Source organism: Phyllostomus discolor, chromosome 1 (genome assembly GCF_004126475.2).
Source record: "Phyllostomus discolor isolate MPI-MPIP mPhyDis1 chromosome 1, mPhyDis1.pri.v3, whole genome shotgun sequence".
NCBI lineage: Eukaryota > Metazoa > Chordata > Mammalia > Chiroptera > Phyllostomidae > Phyllostomus > Phyllostomus discolor.
In genome coordinates this window covers 200,624,575-200,651,938 of record NC_040903.2, presented here as the reverse complement: position 1 = coordinate 200,651,938, position 27,364 = coordinate 200,624,575, and the positions used below count along the sequence as shown (strand labels likewise).

Below are 27,364 nucleotides of genomic sequence, written 5' to 3'. Positions count from 1 at the left end.
TTTTTTAAAAGTAATTAACTCAATTTAAGACAAAATAATAAGACATACTTAGAAAAACTAAAAATAAAAAGGTGCTTGGGTGATATGGCAGGAGAGCCAAGATGAATTCTAAAATGTCATATCTTAAAGAAAAACAAATAAAAGTCACTAGATTTTAATTTGTTTGAGGCCTAAATTTAGGATTGAGAGGGAGAAGATTTAAGAGGGAAACAGAATTATAGCAGCCAGAGCCTTTCCCAAGTTCTCTGCCAATGAGTTCAATTGCACGATAGCTGCACTCTCATTCCAAATCCCATGCTCCTATACAATAGGACTTTGTCACTCGCATCACAGGTTTAGGCTGTTTTCCCACCCCTTCATTTGGGGTTGGTTCTGAGACATACTGTGTTTGGCACAGGGAGTATTAGCAAATGAGATGTAAGCAGAGGTCTGATCAGCCCTTGCGTGTGGGTGTTTGCCCTCTTGTGGTGCTGAAGCCTGAGGCTGACCCATTTAGGTCAGGTTTGGCTCCTGGAAGAAGAGAGACCACACAAAGGGACCCACAGACATCCAAACTAGCTCAGCCAGCTCAACTGAAGCCCCAGCTGTGTGAGGTCATCAGATTATCCAGCTCCAACTGAGCCAGCCTAGAACAGAAAAAACACCCACATGATTTACAGACATATGAGCTGATAATAAATAACAGAGTTTTGAAGTGGCTTGATATGCATCAGATATTAAATGACACAGCCAGGAAGTGGGGAAAGCCAGGAAGGATGGGGAGGATGAGATTAGATAAATGAATCACCCTGCATCCTGTTGTGTGAGGGTTTCCATTAAGGACCAACAGGAGGAGACATTGTGCTCAGCTGCTACCTGTGGAGTCAAAGGAGCTTGTATGGTAAAGGTGTTAAGTCTTGGGATGGTGACAGGCAGATCAGGGCCCCTCAGCCTCTTTCTCATTCTAAAGAGAGAATGATCAAATCCAAGGAAAACAATGCAATAACATAGCTCCTGAGACAAGAAGGTAAGTTCGAGGTTGAGGGATTGGGACAGGGCAGGAGAACTATAGAAGGATCCACAATTCTCTGATGCCCAGTTTTAGACTTAGGCTGGGGCAGGGAGTGAGAGTGGTAAGGGTTGACTCTACAGAGTAGCGCTAATAAAGGGCTGGGAAGCTAGTTACATGAGCCCCCTTTTATCACTATTCAAATGAGGGATGGACAGAAAGAAGGTTGGTGAGAAGGGTAGGCTGGGCTTGTTGTTATGAAACTATAACCCTCACCCCACTAATGGATTTGTTTGTTTGTTTTTACATTCAACATTATTTTGCATTTGTTTCTGGTGTATAGTATAGTAGTTAGATAATTGTATACTTTACAAAGTGTCCCCCTGATATTTTTAGTACTTATTTGATACCACACGCAGTTATTACAATATTATTGACTATATTCCCTCTGTTGTACTTTATGTTCCCATGACTATTCTGTAAGTACCAAAGTGTACTTCTTAATCCCTTCATCCTTTTCACCCATTGCCCCCCATCCGTCGCCTCTAACAACCATCACTGTGTTCTCTGTACCTATGAGCCTGTTTCTGTTTTGTTCTCTCATTTATATTGTTCTTTAGATACCACATGTAGGAGAAATTGTGGTGTTTGTCTTTCTCTCTCTGACTTATTTCACTGGCATAATACCCTCTAGGTTCATCTATGCCATCACAAATGGTAAGATTCTATCCTTTTTCATAGCCAAGTAGTACTTCAACAATGGATTTTTTAAAATGATTCCACGGTGTACCTAGGGTGATTTCCTTCACTCCGTCAATCAACCCAACCTTCTAAAACCAAATCGAACATTCTGTCTTCTTGCAGGGTATGAATAATCACTGGTCATAAATAGCCTTATCTAGGCTTAATATTGAAGGGTATTCTCCATCACCTCCCTACTAATACAAAACAATGAAGACAAAGCAAAACACTAGACTGAAGACCAAAATCAGACAGAAACCTTTTCCATCTTACAACTTTAGCTCTTAAAAAGCAGGCATTGCCTTTTCAACCCCTTATAAAATTTATAGATCAGCAAAAAGCTGCCTTTATAAACTCACTGAGTATAGAAATCATTTTCCTAGGGCCTAATAGCTGGTACCAGAATTGTATTACTTTAGCATGTGAATGGCAGTTGAACTACAGGGAAAACAAAAAAAATTATCAAAATCTAGGGAACAAAAGGGCTTAATAAGGAGTTTATGTCATGACTCAAATATTAGTTCATATTATAAATGCAATGACCAGAATAACACTTTTTTAAATGAGGGCTTTTTGAGGACACTTTTAAGAAAGTGGTTAATGATTATTCACATATTTTAAATGTTTACCTGTCACCTAGACTCTACTCTCCTGCATTGAATATTAGTTCTTGTGGGCATGTGTTTTTTATATGGAATTATAATCTCCTTAGAAGCAAGATTTATTCTTTAAACAGGTTTACACTATACTGTTTCCACAATATTTCCCTCAACACTCGATGACACTAATCACTGACACACCTTAAGTGTTCAAGAATATTTATGAATTGATAACTATTGCTACCTCAACAGAGGCAGGGTTTTGACTCCAACAAATTACTAAATTATCAACTATGAATGTTTAGATGATTACTATGGTTCTTATAACTTCTGAAAACCTACAAATTGAAACACAAAGAAAACATTAATGATTCTTATTTTAGGCATTTAATATAAGACCTTACATACATATTATTAAATTTTTGCTGTGTGAGGAATAGATTTAAGGATCTATAGGCTATTTTAAAGTTGAATATATTTATCTGCACTGGAACAAATGCAATATTGTTATAGCTATCCATTATGTGTGTATATTCTGTATAGAAAGAGATACTTCATCAATATTTCAAAAGAATGATTTTTTCATATTCTCCATAGAATCTTGCATCTTTCAATAAGAAATAGCTCCTATATATCGATAAAAGAATAAATATCCAGGATTTTAAAATGATTCATAGTAATTTCAAATGGCATTGCTAATAATAATGGAGTTGAATAAAACTTTTTAAATGAAAACCAAATAAAGGAACTAGATAGATCCATTTTCTCAGTGGAATAAAGGCAAACTCTATCATCTGTAACATTTCAAATTATACTCATCAAATTAGAGTTGTTCACATTGTGTAGAAATTTCCAAACCAACCATGGAAATGGACCAGATGACTTAGTATTTTCACCTAGTATATTCTAATTGTTAGGTTCCTTTGAATTTCACCCTCTCAGAAACCCACTCTTATCTTTTATCTTTACAATAATGATCCAAAGGATTTTAAAAAGGCCTTTGAATGACTCAATTTGCCTACTCAAGATCATGCCATCTCCATTGATGCATCATTGCTGTCTTGTCAAAAAGTACTTAGAACTTCAGTAAGTACACAGTGCAATTAGGACAAGGGATGAGTCAAGTGAGAGGAGAGCATGCAGTTCTCTTGGTTTTATGTTTTCACTTCTGATTATCAGGGATAGTGGTTTACATAATCATATTGGAATCCTAGCAAGTGTTTAGGCTTCTAAACAGTAGTTGAAGTTTCCCATCTAACTAAGGATACTGTCCAAAGATTTCGTTTTTTTTCAAAGACTTACTTCTATGTGAAACTCAAAAAGGAAACCTATGTAATTTTATTAATCAAGATAATTCCAATAAATTTAATTAAAAAAAAAAACTAAAAAAGGAGGGAACCTAGACACAGTGAGTAGTAAGGAAATGTATAGATTTCCTGCTTACTTATCCTCTTGGATTAATATGTTCTAACTGTATAAAGGCTCAATTCCTATTATTCAGTTTCTAGGCTTACAGAGACGGATGCTTAAAATACCTTCAGAGAAGCATTTGAATGGTTTCTGTTAACAAAGGAATGTAGATGCCAGGGTTGCTTCTGTCCCTAGAGGTTGGCTGTGTCACTTGTGATTTCAGCTGGTATTACACTTCCAAAAAGGTGCACTAATTACTGTTCGAACTCTCGAGCCCTCCAGTCAACAGCTTGCTCATTCACATCTCTGCGGTGTGGGGAGTGGCATAAATCAAGGCATGAAAAGCAGAAGAGGGAGGAACAAAGTACACGTGTATTGATTGTTCTATTTAACCAGAAAAAATGAAAGCAAGTGTAACCTGACAGAATGATGCAGCTATACAATTATGCAGCCACCAAATGAACTGGATTCACTGGTTACAAAGTTCATCAATGTTTGGGCTGATGTGTTCGTTGAAGACATCTAAAACTACTCGTGCACTCCAACCAGACTGCTAGAAAGGTAGGCTTGGAACAAGTGGATAAATTGCATACAACTACTGAGAATTAAAACAAGCAAACAAAAAAACGAGTGAGGCTAGAAATAAGACTAGAGAATTGTTGTGAAGCTTTGGAATCAGGGTTGGTCAGGACTCTGAGTCAACCTGTTGGCATAGCACTTGGCTCAATTCAATTGACTTATTTCAAGAACAGATCTGTAAAAACTGTTTCAAAATTCCCTTTATAGACCCACTTGGAGATCAAAATTCTCTGCAGTCATAGTGGTAGAAAGTTACAAAATGAAGCAAGACTATTAGATTTCACCTGCTTTATCTCCTCTAGGAGATCTCAATTGCTCCCCGGAAACAATATGTTCTTTTTCGTGTATTACCTTTAGTTTTACTTCTCCTGAAGGTCCAGCTCTATCCTTACCACACAGAAAATTTAGTAACAGATCCAGCTATTCATTTTGAAAGTCTAAAAGCATTTGTTTCTATTTCAGTTTGTACTTCACTTATATAAATTCCTATTTTATTTGCAACAGCATCTCACAACAGTTTTATATAGGTTTAAAAAGTATTTCTAAACCTTGCCTGTCTGAGATTTTAGATATACTTTTACTTTCCATTTATATTTATGTTCAATTTATATTTAGTTTTTTGAAACTTTCATGGGTGCCTAAATGTCCTCCTTCCTCCCTTTTATCATTTTGTCCAAGTACACTGAGAAATCTTTCCTTTGAGACCTACAGCGAGTGATGTCAACAATGTAAAATGTTTTAATAAAATCAGATCTGTCTTAACAAAAAATATTTCCCAGTAAAATCTTAAAAGTTATTCATGGTGTCACGACTTGTAAATGTAAGTCGTGACACCATAAAAGTACTAGAGGAGAACATAGGCAGGAAAATTTCATATATTCTGTGTAGCAATATTTTCACCAGCATGTCCCCTAGAGTAAGAGATATAAAGGAAAGAATAAACAAATGGGACTACATCAAATTAAAAAGCTTCGGCACAGCTAAAGAAAACATCAGCAAAATGAAGAGGGAACCAAACATATGGGAAAATATATTTGCCAATGATACCTTGGACAAGAGTTTGATCTCCAAAATATATAAAGAACTCATACAACTCTACTCCAGGGAGGCAAACAACCCAATTAAAAATGGGCAAAGGACCTGAACAGATATTTCTCCAAAAGGACATACAGAGGGCCCAGAGACATATGAAAGGATGCTCAGCATCACTAGCCATCAGAAAGATGCAAATTAAAACCACAAAGAGATACCACTTCACACCAGTCAAAACAGCCATCATAAACAAATAAACAAAAAACAAGTGATGGAGAAGTTGTAGAGAAAAGGGAACCCTAGTGCACTGTTGGTGGGAATGCAGACTGGTATAGCCATGGTGGAAAACACTATGAAATTTCCTCAAAAAACTAAAAACGGAACTGCATTTTGATCCAGCAATTCCACTGCTGAGATTATACCCTAAGAATACTGAAACACTAATTCAAAAGAACCTGTACATCCCAATGTTCATAATAGCATTATTTATAATAGCCAAGTGCTGGAAACAACCTACGTGCTCATCAGTAAATGAGTGGACGAAGAAACTGTGGTACTTTTACACAATGGAATACTATGCAGTAGAAAGAAAGAAGGAACTCCTACCCTTCATGACAGCATGGAGGGATATGGAGAGCATTATGCTAAGTGAAATTAGCCAATCAGTGAAAGACAAATATATGATCTCACCTATAAGTGGAACCTAATCAATAAAACGAACAAGAGAGCGAAAGAGAACCAGAGACATGGAAATAAAGAACAAGCTGATAGTGACCACAGGGGAGGGGGAAAGGGGATAACAGGGGAAAGAAAGGGAAGGGGCAAGTCAAGGAACATGTATAAAGGATCCATGTCCATGGACAATGGGGTGGGGACTGACTGTGGGAGCAGGGGGAGGGATGATGGGGGGCAGGGGAGAGCAATGGGGAAAAAGTGGGACAACTATAATAGAACAACAATAAAAAAAGTTATTCATAATAAAATAATTGGTATTTTCCCACTGCTTTGAAAACAAACTGAAGTATATTTAATGCTTGTAAAGAATACACTTTACCTTTATGTTTATTATTATTGTGTGTATACATGCAATGAAATCAGAAGCCTCCAATAATCTTAGTATAGTTGTACTGTTTAACATTTATTGAGCAAATATTATATAGGCACTTTGACTCAATAAAAGGGAGAATTAGCAAAACTGTGATCACTTTGTTTGACCTATAGGGAGCCAAATATAAAGCAGTATACGCTTTCTACTCTGGTGGTGAGAACTTTGACTTTTGATTGACAACTTTATTATAGTTGATATTGAGGTCAGTAAAATGTGAAAGAATATTTATTTTATATAAATAAAATCTAGTCTGCCTTAGTTTAATTTTTAAATGTTTATTGTATTGCAGACTGGTGCAGCCACTGTGGAAAACAGTATGGAATTTCCTCAGAAAACTAAAAATGGTACTGCCTTTTGAGCCAGCAATTCCACTGCTGGGATTTTATCCTAAGAACCCTGAAACACCAACCTGTGAGAACCTTTATGCCCCAATGTTCATAACAGCACAATTTACAATGTATAAGAGCTAGAAACAACCTAAGTGCCCATCAGTGAATGAGTGGTCAAAAAACGATGGTACATTTACACAATGGAATATTATGCAGCAGAAAGAAAGAAGGAGCTCCTACCCTTCATGACAGTATGAATGGATATGGAGAGAATTATGATAAGTGAAATAAGCCAGACGGTGAAAGACAAACACCATATGATCTCACCTATAAGTGAAACCTAATCAACAAAACAAACAAACAAGCAAAATATAACCAGAGACATTGAAATAAAAAACAAACTGACAGTAACCAGAGGGGAGGTAGGGGGGGATAATGGGGGAAAAAGAGGGGAGTGTTGTCAAGGAACACGTATAAAGGACCCATGGACAAAGCCAAAGGGGGGAAGGACCAAAGGTGAGAGGTGGGGATGTGTGGGGTGGGGGGAAGTGGTAGGGGGAAAATGGAGACAATTGTACTTGAACAATTAAAAACTGTTTATTTTAAACTTGTGAATCCTTGTGTGTATATACACACCTGTAAAAACTCACAACCTTGTTCCTTCAATACATAGGGGAACAGATCGTAAAATCTCTAAAATTCACCAGTGGGTCGAGGGTGAGTCACATCTAAGGAAACTCCACCCTCGCAATGGCAGATCAGTGACAGAAGTGGACCAGACACTCAAGCGGGAAGTGCCCATCCACAGGTCAGAGACAGCCAATGCTGAGAAATGACGAGGATGTTCCCTGAGACTTACTAGATAGGCATATCAGGGAGCAGGTAGAAGAAAGTAGAAATGCTAAAAGTCTGCTGGCACCTGTATGTGGAAGGGCAGAGGATAGGCTAGGGCAGCTGAGCTAGGGCCTAATAAAAACCTAAGCAACAAAACAAACAAACAAGCAAAATATAACCAAAGACACTGAAATAGAGGACAGGCTGACAGTGACCAGAGGGGAGAGGGGAGGGAATTCCAGGGGAAAAGGGGAAGGGTTTTCAGGAACAAGTATAAAGGACACATGGACAAAAACTAATGGGGGATGGAAACGGGAGGGAGGTGGGGAGGGCTTGGGGGGGTGCTGGGATGGAAGTAAAAGGCAGAAAACTGTACTTGAACAACAATTAAAATAAAAAAATACAGATAAAAGGAAAGCAAAAACAAACAAACAAACATGAATTCTAAAGAAAAGTATGTTAACTTCCCTAAGGAGAGAAGAAGAGAAGTGTATTTGAGATCACCATAGCTCTTAGCTACTAAGTAGAGGTAACAGAACTAGAAAAAGAATAATGTTTACTGTTTGTTATTTTCAAATCTCACTTTAAGCAATGTATGGATAACGTAAATAAAGGTGGGATTGAATCTCTGTCTTGGGTGTTCAGTTAGGAAAGCGGTGTGTACGTAGGGCTGTGTGTGTTTATTTAAGCACGGGTAAATGGATTGCCTGTCTCATTTAGGTATTTCCTTCTCCTGAATTAACCTCAACAGTGGGTCTAGGCTAGTCTACTTAGCAGGACAATTCCACGTCTCTGAGACTCACCTACACAGAGATTATCTTGCTCCTTTTATTCTAAACAGAGATGAGACAATCCACAAAATAAAGCTGATGGATCAGTAAAAACAGACATATGGGGTTCGAAATATGTATGATCTAGATTAAGGGACTACAACCATGGGAAAAAATCTGACTCGTCCAGTTTCTTTTTGTAAATTGTCATTAGAACACAGTCATGCCCATTCCTTTATGTATTATGCGTGGTCCTGTTTGCACTAACAGAGCTAAATAATTGCAGCAAAGACCTTATAGGTTGAAAAGCTTGTAATATCTATAATTTGACTTTCCAGAGAAAAAGTATTCTCCAAATAAAGACATCAGGGTCTCTGTGCTTATATTCAAATCCAAGTTGGTTCTATCACCCACTAGCTGTATGATACCGGAAAGCGTGTTACTTTACTTCTGAGACTCAGTTTTCTCACCTCTAACATGGGGATAACAATGGGATCCCTTTTTCTAGGATGCTGTGAGATTCAACGTGGTAATCCATGAGCCCAGCACAAAATAAGTATCATATTACTGTTACCTATTATCAATCAATATTATTTCCCTAAAATCTTTTATGCAAAGATATGCTCTAATATCCTCACCCCCTTCTCCAGGATATATATAGTTCACAGACACTTGTAGGCATTTGGAATGAAGATTTCACCATTGAACTCTGAGAAAATCACATTTCTACACTGTGATTAAAATGAGAACCAATCTAGTTTAATTAAACATTGAGGCTGGCAATTGTGCATTGGGCAGAAGCACATTTCTAGTAAATGTTTAATAATGTGATCACAGCATGCACTGCATGCACTGGGATGTGGGAAACAATAGTAAATTTGCATGCAGGTTTAGATCTGTCAACCAAATGAATTTGAGCTTTACATACACAATGCAAGCTGGAGTGCTTCTGGGAATGGATGGAAAGTGGGGTAACCAAAAAGGAGAGGGGCGTAGGGACTTGTAAATCTGTATAGAATCCCAGTGTTCATGCTTCCTGGCCCTGTGACTGCAACAGGTGTGCTCAAACTCCCTGTGCCTTGGTGCGTTCGTCTGTAAAAGAGGGAGGTTAATGTACTTTTCCACTAAAACCGTTGCAAGATTACATTAAGTGAAGTAACATGCGAACAGTGCCTGCTCATCAGTTCCCTCCGTGTAAAAGGCGTGGGTTGTCGTGTTGCAGTATATGATTGTATGTGTCTAGATAGGGGACCAGAGTTTGTTAGCATTGTCCTAGAGAGCCCGAAGTCACAGCCCAATTTCAGGCTCCAACAGGCACTTACGTGTGCCCCTGAACCCAGATCTCGCCTGCAGAAAAGCAGCTCCTTGCACTATTTGGAACTGAGGCAAAGTGTAGTCTGGTGCACGGGATGGGGCCTTAGGCAATGCAGGCTTGAGTTGCAGGTCTTCACGTACTAGCTGATGACCCTGGGGAAGTTAATCTTACAAGCTTCCATATTCCCATCTTATACGATGATGATAAATAGCATTTCTAACGTTTAGGCCTATTGGCAAGATTTAATATAAGAACTCAGTGCAGTACCTGGCACTTCATAACTGGACAGTAAAATTTAAGTATTAACACTATCTTGTTTGTGTGCGTGCATTTCTCCTCTGCTAGGACATAAGATCCTGCTGGGCAGGGGCTGCATTTTATTTTCCATTTTGTGCCCACCACCAGCATGCATTCACATGTAAAGTAGATTTTGAGTAAATAGTTGTTGAGTGGTGAATGGATGGATGCATAAGGAGATCAGTTCCCTCAGACTGACCTCCTTGATGGGGGTGGATTAGCAACATTTTTAAAATATAAAAGACAACGCCAGTTAGTAACATGATTTTGAAAGTGTTTCTGCTTTTTGAAAGTGCAATATAATTGTTTTTTGCTGGCCCATTATCAATTGTTTTTATCATTTCTTTTGATATCACCTTTAGCTTTTGGCTTGAATTGTTGCTTTCCACTTATGTATCTAGTCCCTATGTGTTCGCGTGCAGCATTGTATATCAGCCATGGCGTTTGGCAAACCCTTCCATCGAGGCCCACCCAGAGAGCATCGGGGACACACTGCAAGGTTAGAGCAGTACCATGAGAAAAAGAAATGCGTTTCATGGAGCGACTGTGAACCTCACTGGGAATCTAATCCAGGGCATATAAACTCCATGAACTGAACATCAGCAATGCCTCTTTGTCCTTGACTCATTCACTCCATCCTCCTCTGACTAACCTCCCCCCCACCTCGTGCCCCCTCCTTCAGCCTGCTCAGGTATTGACAGGGATTTCAGAGGAGGAGAAAGTCTTTATCTCTTTGAGATGAGCTGCAATATGATTACAATCGATTGAGTGATTTACAGTTTCATTACCCTCCGTGCTTTATAGAATTATAAATGACGTACTGTGTGTGAATATATATTATTATTATTGGATATCTATGTACCACCTTTCTCTGAGAAGCTAAATGTTCTTTTTCGACTTTAAGTAACCAGGGGGGCCCTGCAACCTTGTGCAGGATTTCAACTGAAGTGACTGAAACTTAAAAACTTTTCCTGTACATAAAGCTGGGCTCTTGCATGGGCACTGGGACATTTGCTGGTTATTTAATTCATCCCAGGGCAGAGGGAAAGCAGCACAGGAGAATCACATGTTTTGGTTGGGATAACAATTCTAGATTTCTGTAACTACAGACAAATTCTGCATGCCAGAATTTTTATTTACTACCTAAGCTGGGGTTTCTTTGTGGCAATAAGGCAAAACAAAAACCAAACAACAACAACAACAAAAAAACCCTTGTAATTCACATAGACTAGCTTTGAAATTATGTAATGTTTGATTGTTTTAATTTTGATGAATTTGTATAATTACAGTTGCCTTACACGGAGTGAGAGGATATCAGTATTTTTCTGTTACACTAACTCAAATGAGTATAATTTTTAAAAATTATGTAAAAGGTGACCATTGTGTATTTCAAATCTTGAAAACATGATTCCATGGATTTGGCTTAATAATGATATGCTCATTATTCATAGAAATTAAGAAATCAAAAATAGTAGCCCAACTCCAGACAAATGTAAGTGTTCTGAGCACATTTAAGGAAGTCTGCAGTAAGTTATGATGTTTGGTATATTAGGTATATTAAATGCATTTTTTAAGATACAGTATTTTCAACTTAATGGTGTGTTTATTAAGATGTAATTTCAGTATAAACTGAGGAGCATCTGTATTTAACTTGAAAGATACAAAGCTATTTACCTGGTGGCTGGAAATTTACAGAAGGGAAAGGTTTGCCTGATAAACAATTAAAAAATAATATTAAGCACCCTCTCATGGCTCTCCTGTCCCCCAAGCAAGGCTGTTAAACATTAACATTGACTTTCATCTAAATAAGGTCATCCCTTCTGCTTAGATAGGGTGCTGGCAGGTCAAATAGGATCATATAAGGCAAGAGGCTGGCAAAGTCCTCAAAGGTCTAACTGATGATGTGGAGGAAGGCAGACATCATAAATGCTCAGTGATGTGCTGACTCCTAACTTGGCAGAAATTAGAGACTTAACTTGAGAGAAAAGTTCTAAATTGTCCAGATTTGGGTTGAGACCAGAATTTCCAGAGCATGCAAGTGTCCAGGGTACCAAAGGAAGTCTATGGATGGAGCAGAATGCAATTAAAACCTAGGGCTGTTAAGCCAGGTGGTCTTAGGTTGAAATAGCAGCATTTCCACTCACTCTGTGAGCCAGGTAAGTACCTAAGATCTCTGGAAGTATTCGTAGTCTGCAATGTGAGAATACAACAAATATCGACCTCAGGGTTATATCAGGGCTCAATGAGACTGTACACAAAGTGGGAGTGCATCATAAATGCCCAACAGAGGGCAGCCGTCACCGTCTGGATGAACTGGCTGAGCCATGGTGGCATCTACCATTTTCTCCATCCCTGGGACGACCACCCCACGGATCGAGTGGTGTTATAATCCCAGTGATTATGTGATGACAAAATACGCTAGAGGAATTCAGAAGGTAAGTGAGAACAAATGCCCACTATTTTGTGAATGACGTACATGAAAAGTTACATCATGTAAAACAGGTAAAAGGAAATAAGAGAAAGTATTTTATATTCTGGTTTTACACTGGCCAGTGCCAGCCACCAGTCTCATAGCACCGACTTGAGACTTGAATGAGAAAATGCATTTACATCCCTCAGTGCCTAGGACACAACAACTGCACAATGAAAATGAACCTTCGGGCCCTTGGTCCTACCAGTGCCGTTGTAAGTGTGGCTACATGTGGTTAGTGGCTAGTGTATTGAGTAGCACAGTGTGAAAGGAGAAAAAAAGACATTTTAGTTCTCAAACATAGCTGCCTATGAAACTACCATGGGATTTTTTTTAAACTATTGATGCCTGGAACAGCACTTCTGAAATTTTCCTGTGCACATACATCATTCAGGTATCTTGTTAAAATGCAGATTCTGATTCAGTGTGTGGAGGGCAGGCCAGAGATTCTATATTTTTAAGAAGCTCTGAGGTGGTGCTGTTGCTGCTGCTGATGATGATCCATGGACCACATTCCAGCATTTACATTAGATGACTTAGCACAGGGGCCCAAGCACCCACAGTTTGTTAAAAGTTACGAGGAGAATCTCATCTGCAACCAAGTTACACATTCTCTCTCCCCACCCCTCTCTCTCTCAAAGGTTTTTAAAACATTTGTTTCATCAAAGACCAACCCCAGCAAGTTGAAAGTCCTTAGAAATACAAAGTCACCTATTTGCGAACCCTAATTCATTCCTGACAAATAAGAAAGAGCGACTATGTAGCAGTGCAAATATTTGGGATGCGCTGTTTTGACTGATTAATGGACATGTTTGGGGACAGAATGTTGGCAGAACTTATTCATAAGGTGACTTTACAATGTATACCTTGCAACATTCAAACACATTCATTAAGTAAGCTTCCCCCCAGTTGCCATTACTTCTCCACAGTCTCAGAAGCTATGTGCAACTATGGCTGTTCTCCTTGCTTGTGTTTGTACTTCTTAGTCCCTTTGCAGGACTTCACTATCTTTGTTTTTCCCCGCTGAACTGAAGTTAACACTAGTCCTGATCGGGTGAGTGAGCAGGTAGATGGGGCTTGTGGAAAGTGTGCTTCAAATGTGGCAAGACTTCAAATGTTTGCAGCCAAAGACAGAGAGAAAAGCAAAGAAAACCTCTGGCTAGGAATTAATTCAAGCCCCGGGCCTGAGAAATGTCAGCATGAGGTCAAGTGCATTGACTTGTTTTTAACCCTTTGAAGTCTCAGTAATTTAGGATGAGATGTGGACAGAGATATTTCTCTTATCCCCATGTACACTGTATAAACTGTAAAAGGACAATAAGCATTTGAAATGAAATATGTTGGAGGCTTTCTCTAACTTGGCAATTCCCAACTGGGGATGATTTTGCCCCCCATGAAGGACATTTGGTATTGGAGAGGCCACTGGCTTATAGCTGGTGGAGTGAGGGACGTGGCTGAACTTCCTACAATGCACAAGACAGCCTGTCACAGAAAAGATTATCTAGCACAAAATGTCAATACTGCCAAGGCTGAGAAACACTACTAACTAAACTAGTCTGGCAGGGACTTCTACTTGATAATACTTTTGATGGAAAAACATAAACAAAAGTAATAACCTAAAAGCCTAGTATCAGTATCGATAAAAGCATGACTCTGAGAAATAGAAAAATGCTCAGGGAATTTGAGATAGCACAGTCTGAGGATCAGAACAGGGATCTTGGCTCTCCCCCTGAAAGTTGTGTGATATTGAATAAATTATTTAGACTCTCAGAGCCTCAATGACGTAACCTTAAAATGGGCATGGCAGTAATAATAATACCAAATCCAGTTCCCTGATGGGATAGAGCAAGGATCAAATGGTGTAATGCATGTGCAGGCATGCTGAGCACCAGTAAGCACTACAACAATGTCCATACTGATAAGCCCTATAAAGACAAGATTTTGTGGAATTTGACACACTCATATAACTGCAGGGAGTTTTCTAACCTAGGGTCCCAGAAGGGGAGCCATTTCTACATCCCTTTCATGTTCTGAGTTGGGTCATCAAACAGGATTTAAGCTGGGGTCATCAGCAGGTATTTCATCAATTTAGGAAGGGAATTCCAGTCAAGAGCCCTTCAACGGACTTGGCATGCAGTGTCAAGAGGAAAACAACAAACAAGCGAGTGAAACCCTGCTCTCCTCAGCTCCATTTGCCACGGGAAGATGGAAAGTCCTACACCTCAGAGGTATCGGTCTTCAGTTCCAGGAAGCTGGGCTCGGACTTGAAAGGGCCTTCCTGCACAGTGGGGCTCAGGGTGCCAATAGCCCCGATGACACAACCAGCCACCCACTCACAGCAGAGAGAGGATCTTTCACAATCCCAGGCAGCTCAGCCTCCCAGGGGGCCTAGAGCTGGGGCTAAAATTAATTTCTCACGCTCAACTCACCTCTCACCTGCCCTCCCTTGTCCCTACCACTGCATTGTGTCAAGGCAGTAGTAATCAGAAGCTTTTTAAAGAACATTCCTCACTGTCTGGGTACTGGCTTGGGACTGATTCTTCTTTTATTTCCCTCTCCTGTTCCTTAGCCTTTCTATTTTCAGGTTCAAAGAAAGAAGGAGCTTTTGAGTCCTTTCTCCCAGAATTAAGTGATGTAAGGTTCCGATGGCTACAGAACTCTTTTCATTTTGAATCCTTCCTGGTTCACAAAGAGCAGGTGTGCTACATGCCCTGTGCCCAACTGGTTTCTAAATATTTCACCAGAGGATGTTTCAGAAGAGCCGCATAAAATCCCATAAATGCCCATGAGAAGGTTCTGGAGCTGACCCATTCATCCTGATACACAGGGACCTGTTGAGCAGGAACAATGTCCCGAGAGAATAATTTCACAATGAGGTAACTTAGGTGAATATTCCATAGGAGCCACTCCACATTTCTTCACTGTCCCAATGCTAGCAATAGACAAAGAGCACCCCTGAACTCCTCTTGATGGTTTTTATATTTATTGCCATCAATAAAGTAGAACGGCTTGGATAAAGGAGAATGTATCACTTTTGTAGAAACTGTGTCAAAGTGGCTTTGTTCCCTGAGGCCCAGATACAGGGGGTATTTTTGCTCTTATAGTTCAATATAATTGATTAAGCATTGCTAGATTGCTCTAAAGATGTTCTACATTTTGTTAAGTGGATCCTTTTAGTCTCACAGGGAAGCAGGCTGGAGAGAAAGTAAGGTATCCAAAGCTCAAAGGTGAGCCGCCCCTAGGAAGTCTTGGAAGAGTGGAGTGTAAAATTAGAATGATGCACTTTCCAATACCACTTTCCAATCTGAGCAACCAAGTAAGGTTAGAGCTTCCCTAAACACTCAGTATTCTTTCAATTACTTCACGGAAGCACATTGCCATTGTTGTCAAGTAGATAGTTGGACTCGTTACAAATGAATCTTTTAGCAGAGCTCAAGGAGCGAGAGCCATCTATGTGTGGTTATTGATACTCATCTTTGTAATTGACACTTAAAAAAAAAGAATAAACCTGAGGACCCGAAAAGAATCATGCTCGTTTCTACCTATGTATTTGTCAAAACATCCCCCAATTTGCTGTGAGAGCAATAGTGGAAACCGTGCCCAGCTGAGAAAGGAGACTCTGGTCTCAGTTCTGTCCCTCGTTTACTCTGTGACCTTAGGAAAGACACAGTCTCTCCCTGCGTCTCTTTTTACCTTTGAAATGTAGAGTGAAAATACCTACTTTACCCAATTTAATAGTCAAAGATGAAGTAATCTGTATGAGTGCATAGGTGATAGTAAAAAAAATGCTACCCAGATAATGTTTGGCAATCCTTATAGTTAACATTTATTGAATATTGACTTAATTGAGCCAGAATTATGTTGAGCATTTTGCATGTGTTTGACTCACATAATTGTTACATTAACCCTGGATGTATTATCATTACTAATATCTCACAGACTAGGAGACAAATGTTGGGGAGGTTCAATAACTTCCTTCAGGTTTGGAACTAGATTACCAAATAGGAGAAATAAGCACTCCCTTAGGGAACCAAGAAAACAGAGTACACCATGAAGATGTGGGGAGAAAGAATCCGATATATTCTGAAAGTATCAGTGATCATCAGAGTAGAAAAATCAGAACCGTTAGATATTCTTACACTTCTGGTTCAGTGTTGTATGTTGAATTATGTGTGGAGAGAGGAACCAAATATTTCAGCACGTAGGGCATTTCTAGGTCTTCATCCAGCCTGCCTTAGACTCACAGGTGATATAACACCCCACCTCCAGCTAGATGCCTCCAAAGCCCATACTTATAGCTGCTATACTGTATCACATGTTATAACAATGACATTTATCATTACTAAATAACAGTTACTGACAAATACTAGTAATAATAGCTTTCTGTGTGAAGCAATGCCATTAAGGAAAGGTTTTTCTTTGTTTTGCAAACATGGGAAGCAACCCATAATTTGGAACTAAAAGATAAAAAGAGGTAGGCACACAGCAAGGGTCACTGGTTTTCCTGCATATCTGTGGCTTTAAAATTACTATTAAAGAGCCTTTTCATTGCTGGCAGCAAAAACTCTTGGATTCTATATTGGCTCAGGGCAAGTGGTTAATATCAATTTAGAAATCTTTGAAATTCTTAATAAAAACATAACAAACCCTACAGCAGCACTAGCAGGGCCAATGATAATACGCGTGGCGTGAGACTGATTTTTCCTATGAACAAATAAGCAGCTTTTAAGATCTCAAGCTATTTTGATTTGCCCGTAACCCCCACCCCCCAGAGTTTAAGCAAGAAACATTTAAAAATCAGGTCTATTGGTGTCTAGTGAATTTGGATGATGATAAAAATTCAAAGTAGCTGTTAAAACCTCTGGCTCGCTTCAAAGGCTCAAAGATAAATGCATGAAGTCATTTTTGTGACTTAATTTAAGAAGCGCTAAGAGTATGACAAGAGACTCCCAGCAAGGGCTGACCTGGATATTGTATGGAGACTCAGAGGTTAGATAAAGGGGCAGGTGCGGCTTTCCGCTTTGGTGACCTGGGAGTCTTACATGCTGTTTGTGGATGCGCCCGTAATTCTTAAACCAGGCATAGGAAGACTGGCTATTAGGGGAAGTCCCAGTAACATAGTTATTTCTGATTGGCCTAAAAAATAATACCGAGGTAGGCGTGAAAACATAATGGTAGCCTTCGTGTCATTCAAAATTATTGGGCCACAACGATTATTCTCTAAACAGCTCTTAAACTTCTGGAAATGTGCTCTGGCTCTCTCATCTGTGAGCCCACTTTACTATAAAGGAAGTGGGAGGATCAAAATGGGGAAATTACGGGGAGTTTGGAGTGTAAGAGACTGACAGTGAGACACAGCATCACGCCCACATGAACAAAAAGTTCCTTATTCTGAGCTCTTGTATCAACCAGGTGATAACACAATTGCAGAGCAAAGGCCCTTCACCAAAGTATTTTCCCTTCCATTTTTGAAACATTTATGATCATAGTTCAGAGCTCTTTTCATGGGAGAAGTGAGGGGGTGGGGGTGGGGGGGTGGCTAAGGGATTATTTAAATATCTCTTTTAAAGAAGGCAACCTTCCCTCTCATTGCCCTTGATTCGGCCATCTGGCTCTGGGAGTTTGTTGGCAAATGCTCCTTGACTATAAAATTTAAACAGATGATTAACCCTTCTCCCTCCCACCTACTAAGACCAACCTCTGAATATCAAGTCAGGCTTAGTGCAAGTGAAAAGAAAATTGGCAAAGTCAACCAAATGAATGAAATCCCACCCTTACTTTTTCTCTGTTCCTCTGATGTTGTTTATCCATTCAAGTTCAGTCAACTTCCTTTCACGGTCTTTCTGCAATCTCTGGCCATGCATGCCTTCAACCACACCTAACTAAACAGTATCTCAAAGCCCAAATCTAAAGTTGATTATTCCACAATGATCAATAAAGTTCATGATAAAAATGGTGCCTTTCCCCCATTCATTGCTCATCATTTGTAGTACCCTGGAAATCCTACAATAATTGCCTTTGGTATGAGCCAGTCAGGCAGTAGTAGTCAGTTTGACAAAAAGTGTTCAGTGCATAGTTAGTAAGTCTCCAGAAGGTCCCTACCCTGTCCAGGTCCAAAGGAAATAACTTTCTCATACAAAAGAAAAACAGAATGTACACTTAATAGTCAGTGTTTTATGATTTAGTGATGGTCATGAGAAAAATTACCATTTAGCAATAAGAATAGGAAAGCAAAAAGAGTATAGTCATTGAGAGTAAAACGTGTACCTGTGGGGTAATGCTCATTCACCGGCCAGTTGTCCACCTGGAGTGTGGCATTGCCACCGTTCCTGGTGAAGCGCACCACGTGGTATTTGCCATCATTCACAGGAGTTCTCTCTTCTTTGATGGAGATGTCCACTGTGCCAATGTTGAAGACAACTCCAATTTTTCCCTGCTCCTGTGATGAAGAAACACAAAAGATACAGTTATCACAAACCACAGGTTTTCTCTCTTTCATGTTGATCTGCCAACTGACAATAAACGTGTAGGTACCCAGAGGGAGGCATTCACATGAAGTCATAATAGTTTCCCACTTTTCTCCATGGGCTTTCATCCCAAACATAAAACCTAATGGTATCAAGCTGCCCGCAGTGCTCTCACAGGCTGCACCACACAGGTTACATCATTTGACAGCCCTCAAGGGATATTAACACTGGACTCACAGAACTACCTAACAGCTGTGTAGGAGCACAGCAAAGCTCACTTCTGTGTGGCGAGTTAGGCCTGTCTTCTAGGAGAGGGTAATAAGACATTGGGGTCTAGAGCACTTCACAGTTCAGATGTAGGGTAAAAGACGGAAGACAAACCCACTCGTGCACTTTGGGTAATCAAGGCCAAGGGGACGGGTACAGAATCATTAGGAGTTGATGGCAGAGGAGCTGGCATTGTGCACCAACTCCAGTTGATAGCTTTCTGTAGGTCTACAACACAGAGAAGATGTACAGTCCAATGAAAACAGAGCTGGGGTTATCAGAGTCAGATGACTGTCACCCTCCCCACGCTGACAGCCCTATTCCTAAAGTTAATCCAAAGACGGATGTAGTATTCAGTGCTACAGCTTTCTGTTACACAGCAGAAGAGACCTCTGTGACTCAAAAAGACTTCTGCGAGGGAAAACACAATGAATTCCAGAAGATGAACATTATGGCAATGAAGATGAAGATTGTCGTGCTGGTGAAGGTGGAGGTGGTGATATCATCTACCTCCTAGGAAGTGAAACACTGAAGCATAAGTAATAATGCTATTAAAACTTTTACTCTTCTCCTCTAGTAATTGGTTACAACGAAGACTTGGAATTAGTATTCCAATGACACATAAAATGAAAGTAACCTTACTGATCTGGTATAATCAATCTCTCCTACTCTCTTGAAAATGTATCACAGCATGTAGGGTGGCAGAAAGAATAGGTAAAGGAATAATCTGATGTATTGGCTAAGCACTAGATTGGATATTGAAATATAATACAGCTTATTTGTAATTCAGATGCTCTAAGAGACTGAGTCACAATATTTGTTCACAGAATCTGTGGTCTTCTGTTTCCTAATTTAAGAAATAGGAGAAGAACAAAGAGGAGGAAGAAGGAAGTGAGGGGGAGGGGAGAAAGAGAAGGGGAAGGAGAAGAGGAGGAGGAGGAATAGGGCAGAGGGGAAGGAAAAAGAGGAAAGTGAGGAAGAAGAAGAGGAGGGAAGGAGGGAAAGAAAGAAGATGAAGGTATGGGGACAAAGGTCCAGAATCCATATGAACTGAGATGTAGGAAAGGTTTTACTGAATCTAAGATTTAATAATTTGGTTCATCTATTTATTCATTTAGTACATAAATAAAATGTTTCTTAAGCACTTATTTTGCTTAAGGTCTATAAATTAAGACTTCTGGTGAGATTCTAGGCACTAGGCACTGGTCTTCATATAGTTTCATATTCTTCACTTATTTTTTCATAAGACAGCCTTTTCTCAACTTTCCAATTTTCCTTTAGTATATGAACACATCATATACCCAACAAAAGGATGGGGAGATACCCAGGAGTCTGGACCTCAGAAGGTATTTAGGAATCTAGGCTGATCAAAAAAGGCTGGGGTATGCAGGGGTACTGAGTATGCAGGGGTACTGAGAAACAGGGTGAACAGCTCTGCTTCCTTTGCACCTTGTAGCACGCTCGCCATGTGGAAACGATGGCTGAGAGTCCCATGTTCTGTTCTCTGAGAAAAGTGATGTGGGTGCCTCCCCAAGGGTAGCTACATGCACTCATGATTTCTTAATTCCCTTAATTACTGTGACACTATGTTCTCAGTTTTGTTCTTTTTTACTGCCCCCTCTACATCCTCAGCACTGGACAAAGTTCCTAGTAGTTAAATAGAATGCACAGATAAATGTTCCTGATGGTAGGTTTTTGTGCCTCTTTTATACCCATAATTAATAATATGATCCATTTTATTCTTACTCCTTAATTCTCTAGGAATTCAGAAATGACAATATGACTTTTTCTTACTTAAAAAACTGGCATTCATTTCCAAGGGTGTGTATGTTGGTACCGAGTCAAGGTACACTCATCCTGAATTGAGCAAAGCTATAGTAACTTGAGTCAGAATCTGTTTAGGAGAATCAAAGGACTGGGGAATTAAGGAACCATGACTGCAGATACTATTGCTCCTCTGCCCACCCCACAAATGTGGGCTCTTCGCCGCACCACTGTTCTTCAATGAGAAGTCACTGTATAAATCCTGGATGCATGGAAAGGACTGTTGGTGATTCAGCTCATCTCCGAGTCACTAATTAATCCTGGATGGAGAACAGCTGAGAGAGAGAGAGGAGACCTTTAACCAGCCTTCTGCAGCTTTTCAGCCACAGCAGTGGCAAAGTACAGTTCTGGCTCAGTGAGTTGGCTGATCAGCGACATATATTCTTGGGCAGATTCTCTGCAAGATCCATAATAGATTCAGGGAAAGAAAAGATTTAATCTCTGCCAGAATAAATATCTGGTCCTTATCTGAGGCTGCACACATTTGCCAACATAATCACTGTTTCAGAGAGATCTTCCTAATCCTGCTAACAGGCACAGACCCTTCCCCGGTGGAGACCCTCACCCAGATGTTTCACTGTGATTCCTCCAGTGGTCAATGTGGCTGTGCTCGACCTCAGATGTGGTCTCTTAACACGCATAAAATTTCATTACTCCAACCTCCTTGTCATTTGTCATGGCACCACAGTGGCATTATAATCTGTGGCTAACTGCTTTGTCTCAGCTCATTATAAGCCTTGTGGCCAATGCCCATATAGTTGCCCAGGTTTGAATCGATCACGCTCAGCTGTCATAAAAATAAACTCTCATGGTCCATGTGACCAGAAAAGGGAAGATGTAAGAGAGAAAAACATTGGCTTTAGAATCAGCCCTGACTGACCTTGGGCAGGTTACTTAACTTTCTGATCCATTTCTTGATAATATACAATGGGGACAGGATACTAGTTTTACATATTTCATAGGGCTATGTTAAGACTAAAATGATATGATTAATATGAGAGCATTTTTTCAATAATAAACTATTATACAAATATAAGGGATAAATGAGATTAGAAGAAGAAACCATCCAGTCATTTGACCATATATGACACTAACTACTGGAGAAGTTAATTTGGTCAACAGAATGAACATGAGTTTTAGTACAGCATGGATTCAAATAACACTTCTGACTCTGAAGGCTGCATGACCTTGGGCAAGTTATTGAACTTCTGATTGTCCTACTATAAAATGGATATGTGGAGGAAGGGAATAGCTACCTCTGAAGCTTGTTGTATTTTAGAAGAACACATAGGTGTGAAACACCTGGCAGGTGCTTGGGACCTCAATAAATGTCAGTCATCTTTTCCCTTCCTTCCCCTCGTTAGGGTATCTGAAAGCAGTGGCATGAGCTAAAGAGCTATGGGTTTGGCCACACTGTCATCAAGAAACATGGTGGAAATAAATGTAGATTTTAACAAATGGAACATTATAGAACAATATTTGCAAGGCTGAGTTCCTGTCACGATTTGGTAGTTGCTCTCTCGTCATGTTCTTTGGTGCCTTTTCTAAGCCTCTCCAAGACAAGCAAGGTGGAGCTCCAAAACAGCATGACCATAACTGTTAATGTCTCTGTACCCATCACTATTAAAGTCACTATCCAGTCAATCAGTTCAATCTATGTTTTTCCTCAGTATTAAAAACAAAGACAAGTGGTAAATCAGAAGACATGACTGAAGAATCCTCAAGTGTACATGGGATAAATTTGAATGGTACAGCAAACTACTGTCTTGAAATAGCCAGTCAGTCATTCTTCACTAATAATGACTGTTTATGAGCCCACGTGGCTCCTCCAAGTAGTCAGGTTCCAGTTTTCTGGCCCTCCACAAGCCATATTACAGCTAATGCTGTGGACGTGACCCAGGAGATGCTAGCCATGCTGACATCACATTTCAGGAGCAAAAATACACAAGGGCAAGAAAAATACTCAGGAATAAAGATCTCCCTGAAGGCAATCTCGCCATTCATTCCTGAGTGCACCTGGGGACGGCAGACTGCACCATCCGCTATTTCAGAAAATTGTAGCTGACAGGAACAGAGCTGGGACTCTCGAATGCTTGCCAGGGAGGCATGCAAAGGAAGCAGTTCTCAATGTCTTAACTCCCAGGCTCCCCACGGAATCTGTGAGTTCCGTGTGAGGCAGGAGCACACAAACATCGGCACAAATGGATGTAATCCCTCTTGGGTCCAGACATTGCCTGGTCTGCCATACCCATTTCAGAGTCTGGGTCATAAAAATAAAGTTCCCAGTGGCAGTATTTACACGTTTTTCTAGTCCTCCCTTTATGGGCACGTAGGAGGAGAGGATGACCACTGAGACCCTTTGTAAGGTGTAGAGCCAAGAGACCAGTGTTGACCGGTCATTTGGGTATCACTCCTGAGCCATGAACTTAATCGCTTTTGTGAGACTTTGCTGGAGTTCTCCCATTTTCTCTCAACTGCTCCACCCAGCAAATTGCTGGTAGGGGCTTCTTCATTAGTCTGGCTCACTGAGTGAGGATGGCAGTGAGCCAGCTAGTAACGGGCACAGAACGTGACTGAGACACAAAGCTTGATTGCTTGATGCCACCAAATATTTTAAGCTGTTTGTTGCTACAGCATAACCCAGACTATCTTGATGGATAGAGTGGGTACTTGGAAAATATTTTTTTTAATAGAATGATTTTCAAATTCTCAAAATTACCCTTCATATTTTATAGGTTAAAGATAGAGAGTGAGAGAATTATGAATTCAGCAAGTAATAGGAGACGTATTTAAGATTAGAATTCAGGTGTGTCTGACTTTAAAACCCGTGGATTTTCCATCATATTACATTTCAGTCACATGTATTACATGTTGCAATTGGAGTATACATTATGGCTGCCTGTCTAACTTAACTGTGGTTATCTCAAATACAGGAATTCTAGCAGTTGCTCAGTAAATGTTTGTTAAATTAGTGCATAAGCGAATCAGTGAATAATGAATTAGAATGTGTGGTTGTGCTTGAAAAATGTGCTAATTTTTTATGTCATGGGAGGCTAAACAGGGTTTGAACACTATAGGATAAAGTAGAGAATTGCGGTCTATATTCAGACATTTTTGCAATAAATCTTAGGTAAAACATATAGTCTCATTGTACTTTATATATGTAATCAGTATAATACAAAAGAGATGATGCACAATTCACTTGATGCATCAGATAATTTTGGGCTTTATTGAAGTTTTCTAGGATAAAAAACTACATTAGAACACAGTACAGTCTCTTTTTGTGACTATTATCTTTTAGTAAAATGCGTCAGTCCATTGTGTTAAAGTTATGGTCTGTCTCCTTGTTCAAGACCCAGGACAACTGTTAGCTAATAAACACTGGATGTGCACTCTGGGAGTGTAGAGGCACGTACTATTAAGCGATTCAAGAGATATAAGAGATTGGGCCTCTGCCTCAAGAAGTTTGAGATGGGGAATACGCCCATCAGAAATCACCCCGACTGACAAGTCTCCAGCTGTGGGGCTCAGAGAGTGTTTGGACTTTGGATGCTGTCCCATGTCAATGACCCAGTCCCCTTCCCTTGAAGAGCTTGAATATGGCTGTGAAGGGAAGGGCTAGGGATCTTGTTGTCCAGGTGGTCTTGAGCAGGTCCCTCAACTATCTGCATCTCAAGCTATCTGTATAAAAATGAGAAAACAATACAAAGACAACAACAAAAACACCTGTGCTAAATGGCACTTAAGAGAAATAAGTAAAATCTTGGCAAATTCTGACGTGCTCTAAAAGGAACATAGAACAATGATGTTGGTATTGGGGTGATAATGATTATGCTGGTAGGATAACTGGGTGAGAAATATTAAGACATCTGCCTTAATATGGATGGATGAGTCATTTTGCACATGACCTACAGAATACTATTCTACTTGGAACAACTGTCTCTCATTTAAGATCATCAACTCCAGAATCTACGTAGATTGTCCCTAGAAAATTCACATTAAATGGCTTGGAAACTAATTCTGTTTTCCTGAATTTGCACAGGTCTCAATGACCTTTGCACCTACCCAGCAAAATTGCATCCACCTCTCCCCCAGTGCAGCTGTGCTTCTCCTGGTGTTTTGCTGATGTCTGGATGCCTGAGGTCAATCAATTAAAGTGGATTAGATCCACAGTCTGAAATACTTACAGAGGGCCAAGAGAGATAAGACTGATAAATAGCTCAAGACAGCTTCATTTCTAACTACAAGCAAAGGAAAAGAAAAAAAAAAGAGTGAGAGGAAGCAGGGATGACAGCTTAGGACAACAGGAACTCTGACCTGAAGGGGAGAAACAGGCAAGGACGAGACAGCTGGTGCAAATAAATAAGATGCAAGTCAGAGCCACCGCTCTCATAACTGCTGGTCACACACTCGCATCTGAGCCATCATGTCCTTCAGACCCACTCTGAACATTCACTTCTCTTCCCAGACCCTGATGTCATACCACCTTGTTTGGTAGTGAAGTCTGACTACAAAGCAAAAAATAAAGTTCATTTTTCTGTAAGAGCCCTAGTGTTACGCCAAGACCTGGAGCAGTCTCCTGGCAGGATCCAGGTGACAGCTGGCAGGGCAGTGCTGACTGAAACTCAGTGCAGACCGAACATCTCCCATAAATGCCTTGCTTTCCCCTCAAATCTCTGCCACAGCTGTGAGAAAACTACCCGATGGCCTTCATAAACAGACCTTAAACTCTGTGCTTACAGTAATCATGATCCTCAAAATTAGGAAGCACATTTTAAACCACTAGAATTGTTCCAGAACCTCTTACGTCTTACCTACATGCTTAACACGTGGGGTCCTCGGACCACCAGCAGCAGCAGCACCTGGGAAGGTGCTAAGAATGCAAATTTTTGGATCTAGTGCCAGACCCTCTGTATCAGAAACTCTGGAGTGGGGCCCAATGATCTGTATTCACACTAGCCCTCCAAGTGCTTGCAAACGTCTGGAATCATTTCCTTCAGGTAATGTTTTGGTTCTACCAGGGTAGTGATTTCAACTGGAGGTGATTTCGTGCCCAAAGACATTTGGCAGTGTCTGGAGACATTTTTGGTTGTCACAACTGTGAGTGGGGTGCCACTGGCATCTAATGAGTACAGGCTAGGATGGGAATGCAGCTTAATATCCAATGACACACAACAAAGAAATATCTGGCCCATGATACCAACAGTGCCACTAGCGAGAACCTTTATATGAGGAAGTACAAAATTTCAGTCACCGAACGAATGTCCATAAAGCATGCACTGCACGATAGAATCTTTTCTACAAATATTTACCTATATATTTTAACTTGTTCCCTACAATACTCCTCCTATAATGCACATATGCATGCACGCAACACATAAACGCAGAGTGCACAAACAATACACCTGTGCACACCATGCAGTTTGTGACATGCAGTTTGTACACACCTGCACGTTTTTATATATTTTATCCAAAATTGTTTGCTAGCTCTCAGAGAACAGGGTGAGAAATGAACACATGCAGATCATCTGTGGCCTCTCCTCTTACTCTATGTTGTGCTCAAGGGCCCACTTTACAGATGTAAATGTAGAATGCAAGCTCACACAGCCAGAAAGCGGTAGGTCTAAAGTATATGTCCTATGTTATTTTCCCTATCTGGTCTTCATAACCCCTTCCCTTTTAAGTAATTGCTCCTCATCCTTAAGAAAGTCAGTCCCCCAGTACATCTTTGCTAGCACAATGACATGAGCTGATAGTCCCAACTCCAGTTCAGTCCCTTGATCCTGCACTGCATACTAATCAGTTTCTACAAAGGTGTCTGATAAGTTCTGAGGGGGCTTCAAGGGAGAAACTCCCTCTCTTACAACTAGAGAGTCTTGCCCGAGGATACACAGCAGGTGGAAGATAGACCAGTAAACAGCCAGTAACCTTTCAAGACCTATTCTGTAGTTGCAAGGGAGTCTTTAGCAATTCTCCAGAGTCCTTCATTACTTACCTGTTTTTCAAGTGACAGACTGAGCTAACATCATGGCTTCAAGGTGAATGGACTTATGGGAATAGTAAGTATCAACCAAAAATTCTTGGCTTAATAAAGCCATTGTCAGTCACTTCCTTAGATGAATCCCCAGGCTAACCTCTCTATCATTTTCTAGCTTTAAGAAAGAGATATAGTATATACACTTCAGAATTGAGAGGTTCTGTCCTTGCAATTATCAGAAAATGTGATGTAGATTATTGCATTTTTTTATGGTGCTTTTGCAGATCGGGTATTGCAAGAGTTGTAGGAGGCAGATTGGCCAGAAGCAGGAATCAGCAAACTGTGAGCCAAATATGG

General features: G+C 40.2%; 1 protein-coding gene across 1 annotated transcript in view; it reads right to left on the bottom strand.

Annotated features, from left to right (window-relative positions):
* NRXN3 (neurexin 3) overlaps positions 1-27,364 on the bottom strand; it is a 1,487,232-nt gene that overhangs the window by 159,076 nt on the left and 1,300,792 nt on the right. Inside the window, 1 exon segment of the mRNA XM_036018906.1 lies at positions 18,740-18,911. Within this exon segment, the coding sequence (XP_035874799.1) occupies positions 18,740-18,911 (172 nt within the window).